Source organism: Microcaecilia unicolor, chromosome 3, assembly GCF_901765095.1.
Source record: "Microcaecilia unicolor chromosome 3, aMicUni1.1, whole genome shotgun sequence".
Lineage (NCBI taxonomy): Eukaryota > Metazoa > Chordata > Amphibia > Gymnophiona > Siphonopidae > Microcaecilia > Microcaecilia unicolor.
Window position 1 is genome coordinate 379770791 of NC_044033.1, and position 14956 is coordinate 379785746.

The window sequence follows — 14956 nt, forward strand, 5'->3', positions numbered from 1 at the left end:
GGATCGTCGACTGAGAGCCTGATCAAGTCCGCATACCAGGGACGTCTGGGCCAATCCGGACCCACCAGGATTACCCTGCCGGGATGCTTTGCCACCCGGTCTAGCACCCTGCCCAACATGGGCCAGGGCGGGAACACATAGAGAAGCTCTTGTGTCGGCCACTGTTGGAGAAGAGCATCTACTCCCAGGGATCGAGGGTCCCGTCCTCTGCTGAAAAAGCGCGGCACTTGGCAATTGGCCGATGACGCCATCAGATCTAGGCTCGGCTGGCCCCAGCGCTTCGTGATGTCCAAGAACGCCTGAGCAGATAGCTGCCACTCTCCGGGCTCCAAGGTATGGCGACTGAGAAAGTCCGCCTTGACATTCATGACTCCGGCAATGTGGGCCGCTGACAGCTGTTCCAGGTTCGCTTCTGCCCACTGGCATAGACTCATAGCCTCCTTGGCTAGAGGGGCGCTCTTGGTACCTCCCTGGCGGTTGACATAGGCCACAGCCGTGGCATTGTCCGACAGGACCCGTACAGGCTTCAACACCAGTACCGGGATGAACTCCAAAAGCGCCAACCGAATGGCTCTGAGTTCCAGGAGGTTGATAGACCACTTTGCCTCTGCAGGAGACCAGAGCCCCTGCGCTGTCCTTCCCAAACAGTGGGCTCCCCAGCCCGACAAAGAGGCGTCTGTCGTGACGACAATCCACTCTGGGGTCACCAGAGGCATTCCCGCAGACAACTTGTCTGTCTGCATCCACCAGCTCAGCGCCTTGCGCACTGCTGGATCCAAGGGAAGGCGCACAGCATAATCCTCCGACATCGGAGTCCAGCGCTGCAGCAGAGAGTGTTGAAGTGGTCTCATATGAGCCCTGGCCCAGGGCACTACTTCCATCGTGGCCGTCATAGAGCCCAACAGCTGCACATAGTCCCAAGCCCGAAGAGGAGAGGCTACTAGGAACTGGTCCACCTGATCCTGAAGTTTGACAATCCGATTGTCTGGCAGGAACACTCTGCCCACTTGGGTGTCGAATCGAACTCCCAGATACTCCAGGGACTGAGTCGGGCGCAGCTGGCTCTTCTCCCAGTTGATGATCCATCCCAGGGAGCTCAAAAGAGCAACTACCCGGTCCACAGCTTTGCCGCACTCTGCATAAGAGGGGGCTCGGATCAACCAGTCGTCCAGATAAGGATGGACTTGTACTCCTTCCTTTCGCAGGAAGGCCGCTATGACCACCATTACTTTGGAAAAGGTCCGCGGAGCAGTAGCCAACCCGAAAGGGAGGGCTCTGAACTGGAAGTGTCGGCCCAGGACTGCAAAACGCAGAAAGCGTTGATGAGGAGGCCAGATGGGAATATGCAAGTACGCTTCCTTGATGTCCAAGGATGCCAGGTACTCCCCTGCCTTCACTGCCGCTATAACAGAGCGGAGAGTCTCCATGTGAAAGTGCCGCACTTTCAAGGCCCGATTGACCCCTTTGAGGTCGAGGATAGGCCGGACAGAACCTCCTTTCTTTGGTACCACAAAGTAAATGGAGTAACGCCCCTTGCCAAGCTGACTTTCTGGCACCGGAACGACCGCACCCAGGCGGATCAGATTGTCCAAAGTCTGCTGCACTGCCACAGCTTTGACCGGAGACTTGCAGGGAGAGAGTACAAACCCGTCTCTTAAGGGTCGGCAGAACTCTAGCTTGTAGCCGTCTCTGATGACTTCCAGCACCCAAGCGTCTGAAGTTATTGTGGTCCACTCGCCCAGAAACGAGGACAGCCGTCCTCCAATCTGCACTGGGGCGTGGACCAAGACCCCGTCATTGGGTACGAGACCCTGGGGGAGGACCGGAGGGAGCACCTCCGGGACGGCGGTCTCTGCGAAAGGAATGCTGCTTGGGGGAGAAATTCCTCTTAAAGGAAGAGGGGGCAGAAGAACCCGACCTGCCCGGGCGGTACCGACGGGCTTCCTGAAACCGTCCTCTGGAGGTACCGGGACGAGCACTAGCCCGAGCCCTGACCTCTGGTAACTTCTTGCCCTTAGACGTGCCAAGATCGGTCACGATTTTGTCCAGCTCGACCCCAAAGAGCAGCTTGCCTTTAAAAGGCAATCTAGCCAGGCGGGATTTAGAGGCGTGGTCAGCAGACCAATGTTTCAGCCAAAGCCACCGCCGCGCAGAGACTGTCTGAGCCATGCCTTTAGCTGAGGCTCTCAAGACATCATACAGCAAGTCTGCCAAATAGGCTAAGCCCGATTCCAGGGCCGGCCAATCAGCCCTCAAGGAATGATCCGAGGGGGAAGCCCGCTGCACCATAGTCAGGCACGCCCTGGCCACATAGGAGCCGCAAACTGAGGCCTGCAAACTTAAAGCAGCCGCCTCAAAGGACGACCTTAAGGCCGCCTCCAATCTTCTGTCTTGGGCGTCCTTTAGGGCCGTGCCACCTTCCACCGGCAACGCCGTTTTCTTAGTCACCGCAGTGATTAAAGAATCCACGGTAGGCCACAGATAGGCCTCACGCTCACTCACAGCCAAAGGATAGAGGCGGGACATAGCCCTAGCCACTTTAAGGCTCGCTTCTGGGGCATCCCATTGAGCCGAAATTAAGGTGTGCATGGCATCATGCACGTGGAAGGTTCTAGGCGGGCGCTTCGTCCCCAGCATAATGGCAGAGCCAACAGGGGCTGAGGGAGAGACGTCCTCCGGAGAGGAAATCTTCAAAGTGTCCATGGCCTGTAACAACAGGTTGGGCAAATCCTCTGGGCTAAAAAGCCGCGCTGCAGAGGGGTCATCCGCTCCAACTGAGCGGGGATCCGTCTCCTCCAAGGAATCCGCAAAGGACCGTTGGGAGACCTCAGACACGCTGCCCTCATCTACATCGGAGGAGACAAATTCCTCCAAGGCCTGGGAATCAACCCGAGGGCGTTTGCCTCTGGGAACCTCAACCTCTTTACCAGACGAGGGAGCAGGGGCAGCGTTGTGCATGAGGAAGGCCTGATGCAGCAGCAAAACAAACTCGGGGGAGAAACCCCCCAGACTGTGCACTTCCGCAGCCTGGGCAACAGCCCTAGACGCACTCTCAACCGGCGCTCGAAATAGCGGGGGAGAGACATGCTGCGCATCCAAAATGGCGTCCGGCGCGAAACTCCGCGAAGGAGCCGCGCGGGAAGAACGGCTCTTAACATTAGCCGGTTTTGTGCCGTCGCCCAAATTAAGGGCGTTCATGGCATTAATGTCTCCAACCTCAAGGGCGGCCCCCGAAGAAGCCGTCCGAGCCGCGTGGCCGGCCAAGATGGCGGAGGCGAGGAGCGGGGGATGGGCGTTTATGGCGGGAAAAACTGCCACGCCGGAGGAAGGACCGGGACATTCATCGGTCACAAAACTGTCACCCATCAAGGGCGAATCAGGCTGTAAAACCCCCGCATCCCCTCTAGAAGCGCTCCAGCGATCCGGGGAGCGACCCTTTGCGCCCTCGCCCTCCGACGCCATATGCCACGAGGAGAAGAATCGGGGAACCCCCTGCCCGCTATAAAAAGGTAAAATTACCTGCTTGCCGCTCCGAGCTGTAACGAACTGGTGTCCCAGTGAGTAGCTGCAATGAACGTTTAAATAAACGTCAAAATAAACGCCTTTAAAGACGTTTAAAATTTTTTTTTTTTTTTTTTTTAAACGGAGCCAGCGGGAGGGGGGAGAAAAGGAGGGACCTGGCACCACCAGGTTTGCACTTGCTCAAAAGAGCCCTCAACCCCAGGCCTCAACAAAACCTAAGGATTAGGCTTGGAGGCCTAGCCAGAGCTGCTGCTGTGTGTGACCACCACCTGCTGAGATAGAGAACATACTGAGGAGTTTCCGGCAGCACATGACCACATATAGGGAGGCAAAAGTTTGCTCTCTATCTCCACCTGCTGGTAGATGGACACAACCCACCAGTCTATGGATTGATCAGCTTGATGATATGGAAAGGCGGTTAGCTTAGCGGGGTTTTAAAAAGGTGGACAGCTTCCTAAAGGAAAAGTCTATAGACTGTTATTAAAATGACTTGGGGAAAATCTACTGCTTTTTTCTGGGATAAGCAGCATAAAATGTATTGAACTTTTCTGTGATCTTGCCAGGTATTTGTGACCTGGATTGGCCACTGTTGGAAACAGGATGCTGGGCTTGATGGACTTTTGGTCTGTCCCAGTGTGGCAATACTTATGTACTTAAGAATAAAGTTGTGTGTAAATTTTGTAGGAAGGCCAGTTGGGGAGGAAACTGGCTATGAGAGTGAGTGGGTGGTGGCCTTCCTCCCTTTTTCTTGCTCATGCTCCCTGTGCAAGAAAATGGTTTTGCAAAGGGAAACTCTGACTGTGCTGGGTTTTTTTTTTCCTATTGGAAAGTTGCTATGAAGGGTCTGGCTGAAGAGAACTGTGATTTTTTTTTTTTTTAATGGACTTGAAAATGTAGCAACCCTTTTTGTGAACAAGAAGAGAAGTTCCTCCTAATGAAGAAATTAATAGTGTGGAAGTAAGCAGTTAAGATAAGCGCGAATGAGATAATTTTTCTGGGTTTTCTTTTTTTTAATCCTAAGGAACATGGATTGAGACTGTTGGGAAAGACACCTTACTGTATTTGCATATGCTGGGAATGATACCTGATTTGCGTGCACCTTTTTTTTCTAATATAACTGTCCTGTTTACTGAAATATGAATTACTTACAAAGACTATTGAATTTGGGGTTTCTTTTTGTGTGTGTGAATTCTAAAGAGAACTCTGAGTAACTGATTTGAATTATACTAGATCTTTCTACTTTCACCTCAGAGAGACCTGAAACGCAGTTGGATCTTGATATATGAAATAATCTCCCTGGTCTGCTCCTGGACAAGAGGGTTCAGAGAGATCTCCACCACTGATGACTTCCAAATATGAGGTTGCCTTTGGGTTGAGGAAACCCTCAAACCTGGACCCTGCACTTCGCTAGAGAGGCAGTGCGACAGTGTGTTTTCTAATACTACAGAACCCTATGTGTATCTTTGACACTATTACAGATCTATAAAATTGGGTACTGAATGTTTCATTTAGCATTATTCTATTACATGTAAATGTAATGTACTGAAACAAATGTTGATACTTTTTGTGAATGGTACATGACACATGAACTGTGCATGTAGCAAATGACAACATAAAGGTCAATTTTCTGCAACTCCTGTAAACATTTTGAAGTCAGCCCAGATCCTTACCTGTTCTTGTTTTCCAGTTCTGCTATCAGCTGTCGCTGCTGTTTATTAGCATCAAAATTGAAGCACAGGTCTGTGGATGGGTGGGGCTATTGAATATAAAACATAGTGTGTTTAAGCTCAGCTTTCTTGCTAGGTTAATATTAACATGCTTAAAGAAAAGTTCTTAGATCTGATATTGCATTAGATAATATATTCTATAAACCAAAACAGGGAATTTCCAAAACCCGTATAATAAAAATTCTACTCTCAAAAAGTGGTTTGAAAAATAAATCCAATACAATGGTGAAACACCCTGTAACTCATTAATCCACAATCGGGATCATCTCTAATAAATAACAAGGAACCTCAAACCTCCTCATGGAGAACACATTGCTACTATAGCTTGGTTCACCATTTAAATAAGGAGTAGAGTACTATCACTGGTTCCGGTGAGGAAAAGAAGAGAAAAAAAGCCAACCGCAAAAACTCAAACTTACTTGAGAAAACCGGATGGCATAAAAACTCTCCTTCCCCTTCACTATCTAAAGAGTTAAACCAGGTGAACCACCCCTCTTATAATGTATCCCCCCACAACTACTCATCCATTAATTAAAACCTGGACCCTAATACTGAAAAAACCCCCCTGTTGTACAGACTGAAACCCAAAACTAGAGGAACATCGCAGGATTATTCAACCCCCATGAAATGTACGCTGTCTTCAAAACCTGCAGGCTTAATCCACCAACATAATTTTAGTACAAATCAATTTTTCACATCCTCTTCTCACAACAACAGTCACTTATCTGTATGTCGAAAACTCGGGGCTCAGCTAGTTATATGTATCCAGGCTGATGATAATCCGATGTGGAGTAGGTACCCAACTGTTCAGTTATCTGAAACACCATCCGTGTCTCCCTTCAACAAGTGCGCCTTGTTTCGCCAAAATCCAGGCTGCTTCAGGAAGGTTCCTGTCTCGGATCCTAATATGGACCTCTCAGAAATAACCGAACTGTCTCCAAATTAATCACAGCATGCACTATCAAAATGGCGCAGATGAGAAAGACGCCGGCCGGCGCCATTTTGATAGTGCATGCTGTGATTAATTTGGAGACAGTTCGGTTATTTCTGAGAGGTCCATATTAGGATCCGAGACAGGAACCTTCCTGAAGCAGCCTGGATTTTGGCGAAACAAGGCGCACTTGTTGAAGGGAGACACGGATGGTGTTTCAGATAACTGAACAGTTGGGTACCTACTCCACATCGGATTATCATCAGCCTGGATACATATAACTAGCTGAGCCCCGAGTTTTCGACATACAGATAAGTGACTGTTGTTGTGAGAAGAGGATGTGAAAAATTGATTTGTACTAAAATTATGTTGGTGGATTAAGCCTGCAGGTTTTGAAGACAGCGTACATTTCATGGGGGTTGAATAATCCTGCGATGTTCCTCTAGTTTTGGGTTTCAGTCTGTACAACAGGGGTTTTTTTTCAGTATTAGGGTCCAGGTTTTAATTAATGGATGAGTAGTTGTGGGGGGATACATTATAAGAGGGGTGGTTCACCTGGTTTAACTCTTTAGATAGTGAAGGGGAAGGAGAGTTTTTATGCCATCCGGTTTTCTCAAGTAAGTTTGAGTTTTTGCGGTTGGCTTTTTTTCTCTTCTTTTCCTCACCGGAACCAGTGATAGTACTCTACTCCTTATTTAAATGGTGAACCAAGCTATAGTAGCAATGTGTTCTCCATGAGGAGGTTTGAGGTTCTTTGTTATTTATTAGAGATGATCCCGATTGTGGATTAATGAGTTACAGGGTGTTTCACCATTGTATTGGATTTATTTTTCAAACCACTTTTTGAGAGTAGAATTAGATAATATATGTCATATCTGCAAATACAGGATGAATATGCATCTCAGACTAGGGGAAGTAGAATACAAAGAGGGCCATGTAACATAGTTTGCTCCCCACCCCTACTGCTCTCTTAATTTATGTACACAGTTAATCTTTCACGCAAATCATATAAAGTACAATTATTGTCAGATGGGGCATTCACAAATCCACTAAGAAACAACTAAACATAATGGTAAAGAAGAACTCCCCCCCCCCCCCAACTAAAAAAAACAGCTTTACCAATAGAAGCATCAGTTGTAAGCTACTGTTCTGCACTAGTCATGGAAAAAACAGAAGACTAAGGGACCAAGAAAATGTTATCTAAAGATGTTGAAATGGTCTCTATTGTATAGGGCAATACTGACAAACTTAAAAAAAAATTTCCAATCTCAACTCAATATGCTGTCTGCATATATTGTACAGTCTCCAGTTTGGCATAAAACGAATGCTACATACCTGTAGAAGGTATTCTCCGAGGATAGCAGGCTGATTGTTCTTACTGATGGGTGACGTCCACGGCAGCCCCTCCAATCGGAAACTTCACTAGCAAAGGCCTTTGCTAGTCCTCGCGCGCCCATGCGCACCACGCATGCGCGGCCGTCTTCCCGCCCGAACCGGCGCGTGTTCGTCAGTCCCGTATGTAGCAAGACAAAGACAAGGGAAGACACAACTCCAAAGGGGAGGCGGGCGGGTTTGTGAGAACAATCAGCCTGCTGTCCTCGGAGAATACCTTCTACAGGTATGTAGCATTCGCTTTCTCCGAGGACAAGCAGGCTGCTTGTTCTCACTGATGGGGTATCCCTAGCCCCCAGGCTCACTCAAAACAACAACCATGGTCAATTGGGCCTCGCAACGGCGAGGATATAACTGAGATTGACCTAAAAAATTTACCAACTAACTGAGAGTGCAGCCTGGAACAGAACAAACAGGGCCCTCGGGGGGTGGAGTTGGATCCTAAAGCCCAAACAGGTTCTGAAGAACTGACTGCCCGAACCGACTGTCGCGTCGGGTATCCTGCTGCAGGCAGTAATGAGATGTGAATGTGTGGACAGATGACCACGTCGCAGCTTTGCAAATTTCTTCAATAGAGGCTGACTTCAAGTGGGCTACCGACGCTGCCATGGCTCTAACATTATGAGCCGTGACATGACCCTCAAGAGCCAGCCCAGCCTGGGCGTAAGTGAAGGAAATGCAATCTGCTAGCCAATTGGATATGGTGCGTTTCCCCACAGCCACTCCCTTCCTATTGGGATCAAAAGAAACAAACACTTGGGCGGACTGTCTGTTGGGCTGTGTCCGCTCCAGGTAGAAGGCCAATGCTCTCTTGCAGTCCAATGTGTGCAGCTGACGTTCAGCAGGGCAGGAATGAGGACGGGGAAAGAATGTTGGCAAGACAATTGACTGGTTCAGATGGAACTCCGACACAACCTTCGGCAAGAACTTAGGGTGAGTGCGGAGGACTACTCTGTTATGATGAAATTTGGTGTAAGGGGCCTGGGCTACCAGGGCCTGAAGCTCACTGACTCTACGAGCTGAAGTAACTGCCACCAAGAAAATGACCTTCCAGGTCAAGTACTTCAGATGGCAGGAATTCAGTGGCTCAAAAGGAGGTTTCATCAGCTGGGTGAGAACGACATTGAGATCCCATGACACTGTAGGAGGCTTGACAGGGGGCTTTGACAAAAGCAAACCTCTCATGAAGCGAACAACTAAAGGCTGTCCTGAGATCGGCTTACCTTCCACACGGTAATGGTATGCACTGATTGCACTAAGGTGAACCCTTACAGAGTTGGTCTTGAGACCAGACTCAGACAAGTGCAGAAGGTATTCAAGCAGGGTCTGTGTAGGACAAGAGCGAGGATCTAGGGCCTTGCTGTCACACCAGACGGCAAACCTCCTCCACAGAAAGAAGTAACTCCTCTTGGTGGAATCTTTCCTGGAAGCAAGCAAGATACGGGAGACACCCTCTGACAGACCCAAAGAGGCAAAGTCTACGCTCTCAACATCCAGGCCGTGAGAGCCAGCGACCGGAGGTTGGGATGCAGAAGCGCCCCTTCGTCCTGCGTGATGAGGGTCGGAAAAAACTCCAATCTCCACGGTTCTTCGGAGGACAACTCCAGAAGAAGAGGGAACCAGATCTGACGCGGCCAAAAAGGAGCAATCAGAATCATGGTGCCTCGGTCTTGCTTGCGTTTCAACAAAGTCTTCCCCACCAGAGGTATGGGAGGATAAGCATACAGCAGACCCTGCCCCCAGTCCAGGAGGAAGGCATCCGATGCCAGTCTGCCGTGGGCCTGAAGCCTGGAACAGAACTGAGGGACTTTGTGGTTGGCTCGAGATGCGAAGAGATCTACCAAGGGGGTGCCCCACACCTGGAAGATCTGTCGCACTACACGGGAATTGAGCGACCACTCGTGAGGTTGCATAATCCTGCTCAACCTGTCGGCCAGACTGTTGTTTATGCCTGCCAGATATGTGGCTTGGAGCACCATGCCCTGACGGCGAGCCCAGAGCCACATGCTGACGGCTTCCTGACACAGGGGGCGAGATCCGGTGCCCCCCTGCTTGTTGACGTAGTACATGGCAACCTGGTTGTCTGTCTGAATTTGGATAATTTGGTGGGACAGCCGATCTCTGAAAGCCTTCAGAGCGTTCCAGATCGCTCGCAACTCCAGAAGATTGATCTGCAGATCGCGTTCCTGGAGGGACCAGCTTCCTTGGGTGTGAAGCCCCTCGACATGAGCTCCCCACCCCAGGAGAGACGCATCCGTGGTCAGCACTTTCTGTGGCTGAGGAATTTGGAAGGGACGTCCCAGAGTCAGATTGGACCAAATCGTCCACCAATACAGGGATTCGAGAAAACTCGTGGACAGGTGGATTACGTCTTCTAGATCCCCAGCAGCCTGAAACCACTGGGAAGCTAGGGTCCATTGAGCAGATCTCATGTGAAGGCGGGCCATGGGAGTCACATGAACTGTGGAGGCCATGTGGCCTAGCAATCTCAACATCTGCTGAGCTGTGATCTGCTGGGACGCTCGCACCCGCGAGACGAGGGACAACAAGTTGTTGGCTCTCGTCTCTGGGAGATAGGCGCGAGCCGTCCGAGAATCCAGCAGAGCTCCTATGAATTCGAGTCTCTGCATTGGGAGAAGATGGGACTTTGGATAATTTATCACAAACCCCAGTAGCTCCAGGAGGCGAATAGTCATCTGCATGGACTGCAGGGCTCCTGCTTCGGATGTGTTCTTCACCAGCCAATCGTCGAGATATGGGAACATGTGCACCCCCAGCCTGCGAAGTGCCGCTGCTACTACAGCCAAGCACTTTGTGAACACCCTGGGTGCAGAGGCGAGCCCAAAGGGTAGCACACAGTACTGGAAGTGACATGTGCCCAGCTGAAATCGCAGATACTGTCTGTGAGCTGGCAGTATCGGGATGTGTGTGTAGGCATCCTTCAAGTCCAGAGAGCATAGCCAATCGTTTTCCTGGATCATGGGAAGAAGGGTGCCCAGGGAAAGCATCCTGAACTTTTCTTTGACCAGATATTTGTTCAGGGCCCTTAGGTCTAGGATGGGACGCATCCCCCCTGTTTTCTTTTCCACAAGGAAGTACCTGGAATAGAATCCCAGCCCTTCTTGCCCGGATGGCACGGGCTCGACCGCATTGGCGCTGAGAAGGGCGGAGAGTTCCTCTGCAAGTACCTGCTTGTGCTGGAAGCTGTAAGACTGAGCTCCCGGTGGACAATTTGGAGGTTTTGAGGCCAAATTGAGGGTGTATCCTTGCCGGACTATTTGAAGAACCCACTGATCGGAGGTTATGAGAGGCCACCTTTGGTGAAAAGCTTTCAACCTCCCTCCGACTGGCAGGTTGCCCGGCACTGACACTTGGATGTCGGCTATGCTCTGCTGGAGCCAGTCAAAAGCTCGTCCCTTGCTTTTGCTGGGGAGCCGAGGGGCCTTGCTGAGGCGCACGCTGCTGACGAGAGCGAGCACGCTGGGGCTTAGCCTGGGCCGCAGGCTGTCGAGAAGGAGGATTGTACCTACGCTTGCCACAAGAGTAGGGAACAGTCTTCCTTCCCCCAAAAAATCTTCTACCTGTAGAGGTAGAGGCTGAGGGCTGCCGGCGGGAGAACTTGTCGAATGCGGTGTCCCGCTGGTGGAGCTGCTCTACCACCTGTTCGACTTTCTCTCCAAAAATATTATCCGCACGGCAAGGCGAGTCCGCAATCTGCTGCTGGATTCTATTCTCCAGGTCGGAGGCACGCAGCCATGAGAGCCTGCGCATCACCACACCTTGAGCAGCGGCCCTGGACGCAACATCAAAGGTGTCATACACCCCTCTGGCCAGGAATTTTCTGCACGCCTTCAGCTGCCTGACCACCTCCTGAAAAGGCTTGGCTTGCTCAGGGGGGAGCGCATCAACCAAGCCCGCCAACTGCCGCACATTGTTCCGCATGTGTATGCTCGTGTAGAGCTGGTAGGACTGAATTTTGGCCACGAGCATAGAGGAATGGTAGGCCTTCCTCCCAAAGGAGTCTAAGGTTCTAGAGTCTTTGCCCGGGGGCGCCGAAGCATGCTCTCTAGAACTCTTAGCCTTCTTTAGGGCCAGATCCACAACTCCAGAGTCATGAGGCAACTGAGTGCGCATCAGCTCTGGGTCCCCATGGATCCGGTACTGGGACTCGATCTTCTTGGGAATGTGGGGATTAGTTAGAGGCTTGGTCCAGTTCGCCAGCAATGTCTTTTTTAGGACATGGTGCATGGGTACAGTGGACGCTTCCTTAGGTGGAGAAGGATAGTCCAGGAGCTCAAACATTTCAGCCCTGGGTTCGTCCTCCACAACCACCGGGAAGGGGATGGCCGTAGACATCTCCCGGACAAAGGAAGCAAAAGACAGACTCTTGGGAGGAGAAAGCTGTCTCTCAGGAGAGGGAGTGGGATCGGAAGGAAGACCTTCAGACTCCTCGTCAGAGAAATATCTGGGGTCTTCTTCCTCTTCCCACGAGGCCTCACCCTCGGTGTTAGACACAAGTTCACGGACCTGTGTCTGCAACCTCGCCCGACTCGACTCTGTGGAGCCACGTCCACGATGGGGGCGTCGAGAGGTAGACTCCCTCGCCCGCATCGGCGAAGCTCCCTCCGCCGACGTAGTCGGGGAGCCTTCCTGGGAGGCGACGGCAGCCGGTACCGCACGTGACACCGACGCCGGAGACCTCACCTCGGGCGATGGGCCAGCCGGCGCCACGCTCGACGGTACCAGTGGCGCAAGCACCGCCGGTACCGGAGGGTTAGGGCGCAACAGCTCTCCCAGAATCTCTGGGAGAACGGCCCGGAGGCTCTCGTTCAGAGCGGCTGCAGAGAAAGGCATGGAGGTCGATGCAGGCGTCGATGTCAGAACCTGTTCCGGGCGTGGAGGCTGTTCCGGGCTGTCCAGAGTGGAGCGCATCGACACCTCCTGAACAGAGGGTGAGCGGTCCTCTCGGTGCCGATGCCTGCTGGGTGCCAACTCCCTCAGCGACCCAGAGCTCTCGGTGCCGACACGGGAAGGAGACCGATGACGATGCTTCTTCGACTTCTTGGAACGAAGCATGTCACCGGAGCTTCCCGGCACCGACGAGGAGGACGTAGAATCCAGCCGTCGCTTCCTCGGGGCCGAGGCCGAAGGAGGTCGGTCTCGGGGGGGGCTGTACCGCAGGAGCCCTCAGGGTAGGGGGAGACCCACCCGAAGGCTCACCGCCACCAGCAGGGGAATGGACAGCCCTCACCTGCACTCCAGACGAAGCACCACCGTCGGACGACATCAGCTGACGAGGTCCCGGTACCACCGACGTCGATGCAGCTGTCCGATGTCTCAGCGCCGATGCAGAGGGCCGATGCCTCGATGCACTCGATGCACTGGCGGCCGAGGATGAAGTTCTGGACGCTGAAGACGTCGATGCACTCGATACCCCCGGTGCCGATGCCGACGAAGAGCCCGAGAACAAAACGTTCCACTGGGCCAATCTCGCTACCTGAGTCCGCTTTTGCAAAAGGGAACACAGACTACAGGCCTGCGGGCGGTGCCCAGCCCCCAAGCACTGAAGACACGACGCGTGCCTGTCAGTGAGCGAGATGACCCGGGCGCACTGGGTGCACTTCTTGAAGCCGCTGGGAGACTTCGATGTCATGGGCGGAAAAATCACGCCGGCGAGATCAAAAGTCGAAATGGCGGAAAAGGCACCCGAAAAACAAGGGGAAGAAAACTTCGACCCGAGGCCTAAAAGCGGCCTACCCCGACGACGAAAGAAAACTTACCGGGGCGAAAAAGCTGAAAATAGCGGGGGGAAAAAAGACCAAAGAGTCTTTTTCCACACAGAATGGTTTCTTTGTTTTTTGTTTTTTTTTGAAACAACACGACGAACGCGCGAGGTCGACTTTGTGGGGCTCGACACGGCGAAAACACGACCGTACCGAGCGCGGACAAAAGAAGACTGACGAACACGAGCCGGTTCGGGCGGGAAGACGGCTGCGCATGCGCGGTGCGCATGGGCGCGCGAGGACTAGCAAAGGCCTTTACTAGTGAAGTTTCCGATTGGAGGGGCTGCCGTGGACGTCACCCATCAGTGAGAACAAGCAGCCTGCTTGTCCTCGGAGAATGCATGTATTAGAAGGAAAGGGAGAGATCAGCAATTGGAGAGGAGGAAAGAAAGGAAACTGAAAGGGAGAGAGAAACAGGGAGAAGATTAAGGATGGGGAGAGAGAAGAGGGATAGAGGACAGCGGATGGGGAAGGAGCAAGGACCAGGGCTGGGGAGAAAAGTTTTCAAAATTAAGGAGGAAGAAGGTAAGCTCCTATCCCTAATCAAGTCCTGATCTCACATCCCCCTCTCTTTTTTCCTCATGTCATCCACTTCCCCTGTTGGCATCAGCTTTCTCCCCCCAGTCAATCTCCCTAACCACTGAGCCTTGCCTCCCCAAGTATTTGGTCCCAATACAACAATTCCCTCCCCATTAACCTGCCTGCACCCTGAGGAAGCCTGCTTTGCCAGGCCTCTGAAATAAATTTAGCTCAAGACTTTTGCAATGTATGTATCTATGAGTACAAAGAGGAACTTTCTAGTACACAAAAACAACTTTATCAATACTGCGACTGAGACGTTGCTAATTGCAATCTCTGCAAGCTTTAATTTACATTATACAGAACGTTATTTGGTAAATCTTAAGAAAAACAGGGAAAACATATGCTGTAAAGGACCCCTGCCCCAAGGGGGGGAGGGAGAGATAATTCTGAATTTTGCACGTCGCTGGTGAAGTATATGCAAGTTCCCTTGACAAAGCGAGGCACCGCGAAACAGGTTCCTGTCGGGATAAAGCATTCACCCGCTGTTTAATGGAATGCTGACAAGTGAGATCCAAGCAATGCAGGACGGCTGAATCCACAGCATGAGCTACAGATAATAAAGCAGCAGGGGGTTTTTCAGCCAGATATGTCTAAACATTGATCCTGCTTGACAAGTATAAACATTGTTTCTGTACAGGTTTAAGCTCTGTATATAAGCTACAAACGATAGTGCATAAAAATTTACAAAAAAATGATATGAACCAAAGAAGAATTTTTTGTTATATAAGCACAGTTGAAATATGGATTAATTTACTGTAGAACTCTGATTTTGAGGTGGTTGACAGCACTATCGGTGGTTGGGGGTAGTCGATGATTATAACTGAGTCACTAAAGCTGAGGCTTTAAGGAAGCACAAAAAAGAAGTGCCTGTGTGACAGTATGAGACATCCCCTCATTAAAACATAAATAAGTGTGAGCTGCTCCACTGACAGTTTGTTGTGTATGGTTCAAATTATAAGTGGTGGAGGGTTGCCATTTTTTGTTATATTTTTTGATTATCCTAGAAATAAGCAGTGGAT

The 14956-nt window shown here is 51.1% G+C and overlaps 1 protein-coding gene across 2 annotated transcripts in view; it reads right to left on the reverse strand.

Annotated features, from left to right (window-relative positions):
• DTNB (dystrobrevin beta) overlaps positions 1-14956 on the reverse strand; it is a 425808-nt gene that overhangs the window by 192607 nt on the left and 218245 nt on the right. For both annotated transcript variants that reach the window (XR_003941631.1, XM_030198634.1), the window contains exon 13: positions 5193-5278. Coding sequence is in view for 1 of the 2 variants with exons in the window: in XM_030198634.1 (XP_030054494.1) it covers positions 5193-5278 (86 nt within the window). In the remaining variant the exon portion in view is untranslated. The remainder of the gene's footprint in view (positions 1-5192; positions 5279-14956) is intronic.